We start from the raw sequence: 13034 nt of genomic DNA on the forward strand, positions 1-13034 counted from the left end.
TGAATCCATACAAATTAACCACGTAAAACTCAAGACTCGTGACACCCAAAACGTAAAGTTGATCCCAATACCAAATTATATATAAAAAAAACATAACTATTTTATTTCTTGAAGCTAGGTTCTAAGAAAATCCAACTGGCCACAAATGAATATTTAAATAAAGCCCACGTGACCAATACCTGTAATTGTGTAAACCAACGTAGAAGACCACATCTTGTAGCCTATATAAATACCATACAAAGTTGCAACCACTCATACACTTTCATCACACTATATATTATTATTACTATAATTATTATCTATACGTATCAAGGAGATGAAGAGAGAATTAGGTTCTATGCTTCTCTCCTTTATAGTCATTGTGGCGGTTTGTGGTGTCGAGGTGATGGCAACAGGATTATTGCCACCAGAATCGTCACCGTTGATCCGCCATTACTACAAGGTTCATAACACATGTGCTAATGTTGAACCTTTTGTTCGACAACAAATGAAGGTTTTAACTAAGGACAAGACCATAGCCCCTAAGCTCGTTAAACTGTTGTATGCTGATTGCATGGTTAATGTACGTGTTTTTTTTACTTTCCTAACTACATACTTAATAACTGCATATCTTTATAACGTTTTTTTGGTAAAGGAAAAAAAAACAATATGATTTATATTAAATGTGTGAAACTATAGGGGTGTGATGCGTCGATTTTGTTGGATGGTGACAACACGGAGAAAAAATCGCCTAAGAACCGGGGATTAGCCGGATTTGCTATGATAGACATAGTGAAAAAGGTTATTGAAGCAAGGTGTCCCGGAGCAGTATCTTGTGCTGATATACTTAATATTGTTGTTAGAGATGCCATTTTCTTTGTAAGACCTTGTAACTATATGTTCTCTCATTGTGATGTTTTACATCAAGGATCTAAATATTCATTTTACTTTTTTTTTTAATTGAAATTGGCAGTCGGGTGGACCGTCATACCCGGTTTTCTTGGGAAGAAGAGACGGGTTGAAATCAGATGCGGAATGGGTTGACCTACCCTCGCCCTCGATTTCGTGGGAATCGGCTTTAGCATACTTTACAAAGAAAGGTTTAAATTTGCAAGACATGGTTACATTGCTAGGTATCCTCAATTCCAGTATTTTGCACTTAAAAGCCAACACTTTTAGTTTCCTAGTCTTTTGAAAACATAAGTTACGAGAAATTTTCCCCCCAAAAATGAGTTACTTTTAAAGACTTGATGAAAGAAAATTTTGTGTCTTAAAAGAGCAGTTAAAGTTGTTGTTTAAGATAGTGACTTCAACTGCTATAAGTCTGGAATGCTGGTATCATAGTATTTGCAACTCCAAAGTGACTCGAGCGAATTAAACAAATAAAAGACCCATGTGTCGTTGAGGGTTTTGAATTGAAATTAAATAGCCAATTAATAAAAAAAATAAATTCGTTTTAGCAACTCTTATGATATTATTTCCAAAAGAATTCAAAAGAACTAAAAAACGTATCATTGGTGAACAATATTTTTTATGTATCTAAAAACCAGATCTTGTACATAGTAGTGATTACAAGAAGAAAGATAATAACAAATTAAGCTAACAAACTATGATAACTATAAAACATTTAAAACTATATATAATTATAATTTGTGAATAATAAACAAAACCTCTTTAACTTATATTATTTATGGGTGGTTTTAGGAGGACATATGATGGGCAGAACTCGTTGCAGCAACATCCTAGACCGACTATACAACTTCAACAACACAGGAAAACCAGACCCGACCATGGAACCAACGACACTAAGCTTCTTACAAAAGCAATGTCCCAAGAAGGTGAAGTTGGGTCAGGCCAACCCGCTTATAAACTTGAACCCAGTTAACCCGACACACAAGTTTACCAACTCTTACTACACAAGACTGTTGGCAAGTAAATCCGTTCTAGGGGTTGACCAACAACTGCTAAACAGCAATGACACGGACACACGTGATCTTATCGATGAATATGCTATTGGTCTTGAAGACTTTAGGCTAGGATTCGCTTACTCAATGAGCAAGATGGGGGGACTAAAGGTTCTTACTGGAACCAAAGGCGAAATAAGAAGGGATTGTCGTGTTGTTAATAAGTAGATCGGTCTACTTATTCGTGTTAAGTTGACAACTATGCGTACACTCGCTACATATATACAAATATTTATGTGTATGAGATAAAAGTGAGATCTTATAAAGATCGTTTTGTATTATTCATAAGTATACTCATGCTAATGTTTTTGAGTTTTCATTAAACCATGTAATTCATGTTTACCATTTTGATATGATCATGTCTAAGTATGTATATTCAAATTGTTTTGTGAAGGGATTAAAATAAGTTTGTGTTAAATCAAACAAATTTAAATTTATAATGTGAGTCATTTTTTTAAAATGCAAATTTTAATATATCTAATAAATTGATTACTTTAGAACATATATGATTTTATTAAAAAATAACAGCTGACTCAAAACAAAAAAGGAAAATGATTTTTTAAAAGAAAACCAAATATTTTATACAACAACAATTAAACATTTAACAAAAAATAACTTAATGACATGTAAAACTTTATTTATGTACTGAAGAAACACTAACCGGACCCCGGGCAGATTACGGGTAACCTGGGGGTTAGATAGATGTTTCCCACGAGGGGTAGACCCGGCAAAGATGGTTCTTCTGATAACCTGCAAAACAGACACCGTGAGCTTGTCACTGAGAAGGGGGGGGGGGGGGATCCTCCTTGTGACCACCCTCCGGCGTGAGAATCAGACTAGATTGCTCTTTAAATATAAATGTATATTAAGAGATTGCTAGAGCAGATATCAGGTATAATATGATGATAATGTGATGGTAATGTGATAAGATATGATAAGATGAGATGATCATACCATTTGGGGTATTTATAGCCGAAGATAGGTTTCCAAGGAGGTGTGGCCGGCTGAATAGTATTCCTGTTCCACCAACTGTGGCCTACGCACGTGCCCTGCTGGTAGTTGGTGGGTAGGCAGCGGCTGACAGTGACCAGGCCTGCTGTGTACTATTCCTTTTCCACCAACTGCCGGCTATGCACGTGGTATGACAGGAGTTGGTGAGTAGGCAGCGGCTAATAGTGACATACAGTACAGGAGCATGCTGCTCGCCATACTGTTGTCAATAAGCTGTCGTATCTTTAGTCAGATCTTTTGCCCATACCTCGTCAGGTACAGTACAGAAGATCTTCCCGTATCGTACGGACTGGCTTAGTTGGGCGGGAGTATTCCCCCTCCCGCCTTTGTGCGGGATTGTTCCCGGCTTTGCTCATTCCTTCAGGTGACACTGAGTGATTGAGAGCTAAGTGCCTTGTGCGTGTAGCCTTGCTGCGCGGGTGGCCTTCCCTGATGGCTTGTATCCGCAGCTGCGGGAACAGGCAGAGTCCACCATTGGGAGGCATTTCCTGCGGGAACAGCTTGCGTACTGCGCGTAAGGACGTCACGTCTCTGAGCATGGTGGGTCCTGCGGATCCAGTTGGTTTCTGCGCAGACGTCCTTCTTCAAGGTGAGTCTTGCGGGTCCAACTGGGCTCTGCTGGGACCTACCTCTTCAAGTCCCCCCAGTCCAATGTTCTTCTCATGAATGTTTAATAAAGTGAGGTGAACTTTTGGACTTAAGCAAAGGGTTTTGAAAAGGGTTTTTTAAGGTTTTCGATGGGGATTCTTCCCGCGGAAGTCCTTGTCACTTGCAGAAATTCCCGACTTTCCTGCTTGATCTTTGGGTATGATGCGGGTAGGTCTGTAACCTCCTCGCAAGTCAGGGGCGTTTGAGTCCCACTTGTGTGGAATTTCCATGAGGTTTTGGTAGTTTTGAACATAGTGATCAATTATGTTAAAACCACCAATTCCATCCTGGAGCTTCAAACAATGTAGTTCTCGACGTTCCCGCTATGCGGGGATGTTATTTCCGTTTCCGCAAGCATTGCCCAGAAGATCCTTCTTGGTTTCAATTCCCTGCGGAGCGCTAGGTATGTGAAGGGTTTTGCCTTAACACTGTACCCGCGCTCGTCTAACGGTTACTTTACTTCCAAGGTATTCCTGGCGTCAATTCCCTGCGGGTGCTAGGTATGTGAAGGGTTTTGCCTTAACACTGTACCCGCACTCGTCTTATAGTTACTTGGTTGCCAAGGTATTCTTGGCTTCAATTCCATGCAGGTGCTAAGTATGTGAAGGGTTTTGCCTTAACACTGTACCCGCACCCGTCTTATGGTTACTTGGTTGCCAAGGTAAGGGGTATTTTCCCGCTTACTTTTGAATCTTTTTGAATTTTTGAAATTCGAAAGGTTGGTGAAAGGATAAGAACAGTTCAAACCTCTGAAACGTCGTGCGACGGTTTCTTCTGACTGTGTCAGGACGTGCAGGAAGTTATGGTGACGTGACAGTACCTGGTCATTCCAGACGCTTTTTCAGGCGCGTGGGCGCGATTTTTCGGGCGCGTGGCCGCGAAATTAATGGTACGCGTCCTTTCAACAGCTGTTGCCAGCTTGCTTTTTGCCACGTGTCATAGTTTCATTGCACCTTCGATTTCTCTCTCCTCCGCATTAAATTCATCGCATTAATTGCGATTAGTATATAAAGGGGGAGAGGGTTCTTTGTAATCCACACTTTCACTCTTCTCTTCATCTTCAAAACGATTTCCGGCGAATACTCATCTTTTCAGTCGAGCATTCCCTTGAAATCGTTTTCTTCTTTCATCTGCAAGATGTCTTCACGTGATCTCGAATCTACAGCCGATGACAAGAGTACTGCTGGCGAGTGTCAGTGTGCTCTGCCTGTCGATCTGTATCAGTACATCGTCAGGAAGTTCATGCTCGAGTCTCTCGAGCCTGAGTTTCCTGAACCCCATCAGACGGTGTATGATGCCCCCAGAGGCAAGATCGGGGTATATGCTGCATTCTTTGTTTATGGGAATCTTAGGTTCCCATTGACAAAGTTTGTTTACCGTGTCCTTGAGAGGCACGGTGTACACCTGACCGAGGTGCACCCGATGGCGATCGCGAAGATTCGCCACTTCGAGTGGGTGTGCCGGATTCTGGGCATTGAGCCCTATGTCGACCGCCTGATGACCTTCTACACTTGGAGGTGCATCCAGGGGTGGTATACCCTGATAACCCGGATTAAGGGTTTGAAGATTTGCGCAACCGAGCGCAGTCTTCGCTCGTGGAAGCGGGAGTTCTTCTACATTTCCGCTCGCGCCATCCCCCTTGCCATGAAATTCAAGAATGGGCAAGCACTTCCCAGCCTTCACGCCTCCAACTACCAGGAGGCGGAATGGTTTTCGAGGATATCCCGAGTCCAATCTCCGGTTTACCGGTTTGCGGAGTCCGGGATGGTGATGCTCGGGATGAGCCGGGTGTGGAAGGATGCGGATACGCAAAAGATCCCAATCGTCCTTGAATACGGTTCGAACTCTGTTCCTTACGGTATGCTCTGTTTCTTTTTGTTGATTTAGAATTTCTTCTAAATTCTTTCCTGTTTATTTCAGAGGGGAACGACTTGCAGTCGCTCATGTACCCGCGGGAGGCTGACGGTTCCGCTCGGATGGGTACTCGCGCTCTAGACGAGAACGAGTTGCCCATCCTAGAACAAACGGTGGATCGGTTCGTGGAGGTCTACCCGCTAGGCCACGTGATCCTTAGCGCCAGGCGGCCAGGTAAGGCGCTATTCAACCCTCGACCCCTCAATGTTGAAACCTCTGCCGGAATTCCTCTAATCGTATGTTCTGATGAGGAATCCGAAGATGGTCCTCCGTTGGTGCGGAAGAAGAAGGCTGCCGGCGGGAAGGGGAAGGAGAAGGTGGCCTCCACTGCCGATCCGGTGCCTCGGTCTGACTCGGAGACCGAGAGCGAAGAGGTGGCGGGGAATCCCGGTGGTGATAAGACCACCATTCCGGAGGCTGTGACAACTGTCACCGGAGAGCCCAGGATGACAATGGTGAGCGGCGTGAAGAGGCCGGCTCCATCGGGTTCATCCCCGCCTGTCCGTACATTTAGGCTCAAGAAAACCCGTAAGTACAAACTTCCGTTATCTTTAACTTCATAGCTTAATATCATCAACACTTATCTTCTTTGTGCAGGCGTGGATGTTGACGCATTCCAGGGTGGAGCGCAGAGGAGTACCCCTCCGCCCATGACGGTTGGCTTGGTCAGCCTACCTGAGGCGACGACCCAGGCGGCTGCGCCTGCGCCTGCTTCCACTGGTTCAGTTGCTCATTCCGTTGAGCCGACTGTTCCAGCTGTGATGACGTCACCGCCGGCTGTCAGTGCCATTTTTACCGCATCTTTCACTGAGCCGGCGGTTACTTTTGCTGCGGATTCCGCGGCGGCGACTGCGGCGGCTGTTACCATGCCTCCTCCGTCATCGGCAACGACGGCCGAACCTTCAGGTATGCATGGGGCTTATCGCCAACCTCTGCCTCCTTCCCATCTGCCTGACCTCTTGGATGGATTTCCCTTGGGTTCAGGTGATGGGTTTGGCGGCTATCGGCCTGTTATTGACCCTACAGGTGCGTAGGGTTCTTTTGGCCCATTTTATATATTTTTTTATCATCTTTTCCTAACTGCTTTTTGTTTTTTGCAGTGTCGGATTCCAATGAAGTGTATGTTCCACGATGGAACATCCGCCGAGGAACAACCCTTCGCACCCCTGTGGAGTGCGTGGAGTGGGCTAGTCACGCTGCTCCCAGTGGTGCGTTGGGGGAAGCCATGGCTAGCTACCAGGAGGGTAGGCTAACCAATGAGCTTCGGGTTCTCCTGGCCCGGATGCAGCCGCGCGTCGAGCTGCTTTGTCGTGAAAACGACAAGTTAAAAGCAGCTCGCATTAAAGAAGTAGCTCAGGCGCGGGCTGTCCGGGAGGAGAACCAAAGGCTTACCGCAGTGGCTGCGGAAAAGGAGAAGGCCTTCAAGGCCCTCGAGGTTGAAGTTCAGGCCCGGCTCGAGGCCCGTTCCAAGGCTGCCCAAGCTGTTAATGAACAGCTTCGGCTGGCTAAGGAAACTGCAAGGAACGCAACCGAGAGGGCCACCAAGGCTGAAGCTGTTGCTGAGCCTCTACGCGTGGAGAATGAAGAGCTTAAAGCCAAATTAGAGGCTCTCCAGCAGGCTCATGATGCCTTGGCGATGGAAGACGCCAAAAAGCTCCAAGAGATCTTGGACCAGAGGGGGGTGCTTGACCATACTGAGCGGAAGCTAAAGGGCGTCGAAGAGGATGCGGCTAAAGAAGTGTTGCTTGCCAACCTCAACAAGAGTGAAGCCGAACGCGCCCATAACGAAGCTCAAGCTGCCCTCCAAGAAGCTCTGGTTGCCAAGGAATGGCTTCTTCGAGAAGCGTTGTCTCAGGTATGCTTTTCATGTCTTTACGCTTTTCTTTGTAAATAGAAAAGGTTCTGATACTTGTATATTTTCTTGTAGGTTGTGCATCGGGTCTTCACGGAGATGTCTTATGACGATGCTATGAGCGCAGCCCTCAACGCTTCTCACGAGGATGGGGAAAAGGCCGGCTTCCTGCTTGGTCTAGGGTTCGTTGAGAAAGGCATCCCGCCTTCCAACTTCCCTTTGTATAATGTTGATACTGAAGCTGTTTACGACCAAGCAGTGAATCAGTATGCCGCCTTCCCCGCATCCAGTGGTGGAGAAGGTGAACCAAGTTGCTGCTGCTGATGATGGGCTAGCTATCCTTAAAGCTTTCCTTGAACCGCCACGTTCTACTGATGGTGCAGGTCCAAGTGGAAGTGGCCCTGAAGCCTGATCCTGAAGATCCCTTCCTACTGCTAGGATAGATTTAGCTTGTATAGATTTATTTTCTTGTAGGCGGGTAGTTACCCGGCCATTCTTGTAATGAATCATTGTGAAATATAAATCTTTGTGCGGGTAAGACCGCTACTTTCTCTGGATTCCTTGCTTTATAAACGTTATATGACTTGCATACTTTAGTTTAAATTAGCAATTTTCCAAGTGTAGAATAAGTTAACCTTTGAACGTGGTAGATAATAGGTTGAAGTTTTGCTTCCTCTTTCGTGATTGTGCGGGTAGGACCGTCACTTGCACTTAGTAGGATGGCTAAACTTTACCTACATCTGACCTGCGTGGAGGTTTTCCTCATCTTTTTTGAAATTTCTAAGTGTTTAGGATAAGTTAACCTTTGAACGTGGTAGATAATAGGTTGAAGTTTTGCTTCCTCTTTCGTGATTGTGCGGGTAGGACCGTCACTTGCACTTAGTAGGATGGCTAAACTTTACCTACATCTAACCTGCGTGTAGGTTTTCCTCATCCTTTTGTTGAATAAGTTAACCGTTCGACGCGCGGTTGTCAATAGGTTAGTGTTCAGTTTCCTCTATCATGATTCATGCGGATAGACCGGCACTTTCATTTAGTGGGATGACTGAACTTTTCCCCTTCAACTGACCTGCGTGAAGGTTTGCCGTTTTTTGGGTTTATGCGGGTTTTGCCGCCTTCCCCACGCAACGACTTTCCACGTAATTATGCGGTGAAAACCGGCATATCCGTGTTGAATAAATTAACTGTTCGACGCGCGGTTGTTAATAGGTTAGTGTTCAGTTTCCTCTATCATGATTCATGCGGATATACCGGCACTTTCATTTAGTGGGATGACTGAACTTTTCCCCTTCAACTGACCTGCGTGAAGGTTTGCCGTTTTTTGGGTTTATGCGGGTTTTGCCGCCTTCCCCACGCAACGACTTTCCACGTAATTATGCGGTGAAAACCGGCATATCCGTGTTGAATAAATTAACTGTTCGACGCGCGGTTGTTAATAGGTTAGTGTTCAGTTTCCTCTATCATGATTCATGCGGATATACCGGCAATTTCATTTAGTGGGATGACTGAACTTTTCCCCTTCAACTGACCTGCGTGAAGGTTTGCCGTTTTTTGGGTTTATGCGGGTTTTGCCGCCTTCCCCACTCAACGACTTTCCACGTAATTATGCGGTGAAAACCGGCATATCCGTGTTGAAAGTTCATAAAGTATAAATGTAAAATCATCAGCGTCGATGTTCTAAGGAGAATCATTTCCATTAGAAGTGGCTCTGGGCCTTTTCTTTACAAATTTGGAATTGATCTACATGCAAACTGTGTAATTGAGCTCCCTTCCATGTTGTTGGGATGGGAGTGCCATCGAGCCGATATGCACCTGGTTCGGGATCTCGTTCTTTACGCAGCATGTAGTCTCCACATTGAAGCTGTAATTTTATTCGTGTTTTCCCCAGCTGGGGTTCTACACGCATCAGCCTGCTCAGCGTTCATTGCGCCACGAGGTGCGCGAGCGTCCCATCTCTGACAAATGCTTCGACCATGTCCTTTACGTCTATGCATTCTTCAGTATTGTGGCCTTTTGTCCTGTGAAAGTCACAGTATTTGCTCCGATCAGCATTGTGACGATGTCGGATTATTGGAGCCTTTGGCCATGGGAGCTCCTCAGTGGCGAATATCTCGGTGACGCTTTTGGTGAGCGGCGTCCATCTGGAGTTCTGGTTTGACTGTACGTTATCTCTTCCGCCTAACCGATGTTGCAAGCCGGATGAGGTGTCAAAGTTTACCCTTGACTGCCAAATGCCTAGCTTCCGCTTTTTGTTTAATCGGGCGGTAAGGACGTTGTCTTCTCTTGTTTTCTGGGTGTAGAGGTTTGTGCTCTGTGGGAGATCTCTACCCAGTTGCTTCTCCGTTTCCGCAAAGCGTTTTGCTGCTGTCATGATGGCATCCCATGTGGATGGCATGCCATCTTTACCCGTTAAGGTGCGGATGAGCTCTGGGTCGTTCGCGCCCTGGATGAAGGCAGCGCGAACAAGATCTTCGCTGATATTACCCAGACTTAGCTTCTTTGAGTTGAAGCGAGTGATGAAGTCTAGCAAAGATTCATCTTTCTCTCTAATGCATTTGAGGATTGTCCATTGCTACTAGGTATACTTTCGTTGTTGGCTGAAATGTTGGCTAAACTTCTGTTGGAAGTCTGCCCAGTCGTAGATGTGGTTGACCGGTAGACGATCGAACCACGCTCTGGCTGGCCCAACAAGCGTCATTTGAAACATGTAACACCACGTAGGTTCCGTCCAATTGCTGACGGTTGCCCCCGCTATGAATCTGTTCAAATGATCATCTGGGTCAGATATACCATCATAAGTGCCGATGTTGGACATCTGTTTGGCACTTTTTGGGGCGATTGCTTCCGCAATGTCCCTTGCAAATTTGGACGTTCCCGCATTTGCCACAGTTGGTCTGAATGTTTTGGAGAAGTCACGTGGACTTCCACCTGTGTTTTTTGGTTTGAAGGCTTCTCCAAAACGCCTTCTCGGTTGGGAGTCCGTTTCCTTACGCTTCCCTTTTGCCCTATGGCGAGGGTTCGCGTCGGTGTCGGATTCCTCCGAGTCATCGTCCAAGTATTCTTCGAATTCGTCAGCCTGTTGGACGGAACGCAAGCGTTCGTCCAACTCAGCTTGGAATTCCTTCTGACGTGCCTCCGCCCATGCCTTAACTTCATCGAGTGTTTGGCGGGGGAGTCTTGTTCGTTTCTCTAACTGGGTATCGGTGAATCCCAGTGAGCGATTATTTACTACACTTGCCCCAGCTTGGGTAACTGGGGTAGTGTTCGTAAAATTTACTTCACTTGCCCCGGCTTGGGTAACCGGGGTAGTGTTTGTAAATACTATGTAGTCGCCGGTATTCCCCCCAGTAGCTGGGGTTGTGGTTACCGGAGTTTCTTTAACCATCTTTCCAGAAGTTTGAAAAAACTGAAAAGAAATGAAGTTCTAGCTTTTATGCACGGATGGCGCCAATGAAGAAACACTACCCGGACCCCGGGCAGATTACGGGTAACCTGGGGGTTAGATAGATGTTTCCCACGAGGGGTAGACCCGGCAAAGATGGTTCTTCTGATAACCTGCAAAACAGACACCGTGAGCTTGTCACTGAGAAGGGGGGGTTCCTCCTTGTGACCACCCTCCGGCGTGAGAATCAGACTAGATTGCTCTTTAAATATAAATGTATATTAAGAGATTGCTAGAGCAGATATCAGGTATAATATGATGATAATATGATGGTAATGTGATAAGATATGATAAGATGAGATGATCATACCATTTGGGGTATTTATAGCCGAAGGTAGGTTTCCAAGGAGGTGTGGCCGGCTGAATAGTATTCCTGTTCCACCAACTGTGGCCTACGCACGTGCCCTGCTGGTAGTTGGTGGGTAGGCAGCGGCTGACAGTGACCAGGCCTGCTGTGTACTATTCCTTTTCCACCAACTGCCGGCTATGCACGTGGTATGACAGGAGTTGGTGAGTAGGCAGCGGCTAATAGTGACATACAGTACAGGAGCATGCTGCTCGCCATACTGTTGTCAATAAGCTGTCGTATCTTTAGTCAGATCTTTTGCCCATACCTCGTCAGGTACAGTACAGAAGATCTTCCCGTATCGTACGGACTGGCTTAGTTGGGCGGGAGTATTCCCCCTCCCGCCTTTGTGCGGGATTGTTCCCGGCTTTGCTCATTCCTTCAGGTGACACTGAGTGATTGAGAGCTCAGTGCCTTGTGCGTGTAGCCTTGCTGCGCGGGTGGCCTTCCCTGATGGCTTGTATCCGCAGCTGCGGGAACAGGCAGAGTCCTTCACCATTGGGAGGCATTTCCTGCGGGAACAGCTTGCGTACTGCGCGTAAGGACGTCACGTCTCTGAGCATGGTGGGTCCTGCGGATCCAGTTGGTTTCTGCGCAGACGTCCCTCTTCAAGGTGAGTCTTGCGGGTCCAACTGGGCTCTGCTGGGACCTACCTCTTCAGGTAAAACTTAATGACATGTAAAACTTTATTTATGTACCTTTGAAGGTTGATCATTGAAAATTTAAAGATGTTATGTAGTTATGTAGTCCAAGTGACAATATATGACGTAAAAAGGACACAAATATACAGGAATTAACTTAAAACTTAAGTTGCAGATACATCAGAAAGTTTGTCTCTTGAAATGACCGTTTGTCTCTGCTTCTTGAAGTTGGGAAGAGTAACGCGCTTTCATCTTGTCCTCACTCTGTTTTTAAGGCAAAAATTCCAATAATAACGTAGACACGCCAAGGGTTGACTCAACCTTTTTGAAGATATAAAGCAAAATGATTGAATTTCATTCTTATATAGTATATACCCTTGATCTTTTGTTACACCCCACATTCCCGGCGCATAGAAAGTTGGATCTACACATCACTTCTTGGCTTTAAAAAGTGTGGCACTCGGATGCGTGTTGCTACCAAAATGAACTTGTGATGCGCAAAGTGTGTGCGTCACATATGCAAGACGTTCGCTGTTAAAAGAATACTAGAAATAATTCATAGATAAAATTTTAACTAGTTAACGTTAATATATTAAATGTAAGATATTCTCACAATCTCACATTTTTGGTCGGAGTTGTTCAATCGATGGTCTAATTTGTTCAAATACCCAAACTCATTTATCAATCGAGGTCGGATTTGTTTAATCAAGTTTGAAAAATTGTCCAACTTGTCCAAATAGCGGTCAACTGCATAAGGCTCTAGTGATGAGAACACCATTTTGGTTTCAACTCTGATTTTAATCCTTAACACCAATTTTCTTCTGATAATGTTTGCAGCCAACATTATCCCCAAAACTTAATGATTTTTTGTGAGGTTCAGACAACGGAAACAATTCCCTTGAAACCAATATAGGGAAAGTTTTTTTTAAAAAAAACTTTAACGTGATCTTTAAATTGAATGAAATGGTCACGGAATAAGTTATAGAAAACGATCTAAAAGATGTCTGTTTCCTTAGACGAGGATAGGCATGATCAAGATGAAATGAATAGTAGTCATTGTAACTTCAATACTTGATGATGAATAATGAACTTTGATCCTAGAATGAGATTCGTCTGATACCTTAACAGATGAACAGCGAACTTAGATTCTGGAATGAGATTATGTATCATGTTTGTGAGATTCAATGCCCAATAACCCTCAGCCCAAGTTCGATACCTCGATTTGAACACAAAATAA

At 45.0% G+C, this 13034-nt stretch overlaps 1 protein-coding gene across 1 annotated transcript; it reads left to right on the plus strand.

Annotated features, from left to right (window-relative positions):
- Positions 1-316: 316 nt before the first annotated feature.
- LOC143564496 (putative peroxidase 26) lies at positions 317-2172 on the plus strand. The gene is made up of 4 exons (XM_077051755.1): positions 317-562; positions 679-858; positions 953-1112; positions 1684-2172. Exons 1-4 carry the CDS (start codon positions 317-319, stop codon positions 2109-2111), a joined length of 1014 nt encoding a protein of 337 aa, XP_076907870.1. The 3' UTR covers positions 2112-2172.
- The last annotated feature ends 10862 nt before the right edge of the window (positions 2173-13034 follow it).

The sequence above is a fragment of the Bidens hawaiensis genome, unplaced genomic scaffold (assembly GCF_021521415.1).
Source record: "Bidens hawaiensis isolate Kalapana, Puna unplaced genomic scaffold, B.hawaiensis_p1.1 tig00022011_1, whole genome shotgun sequence".
NCBI lineage: Eukaryota > Viridiplantae > Streptophyta > Magnoliopsida > Asterales > Asteraceae > Bidens > Bidens hawaiensis.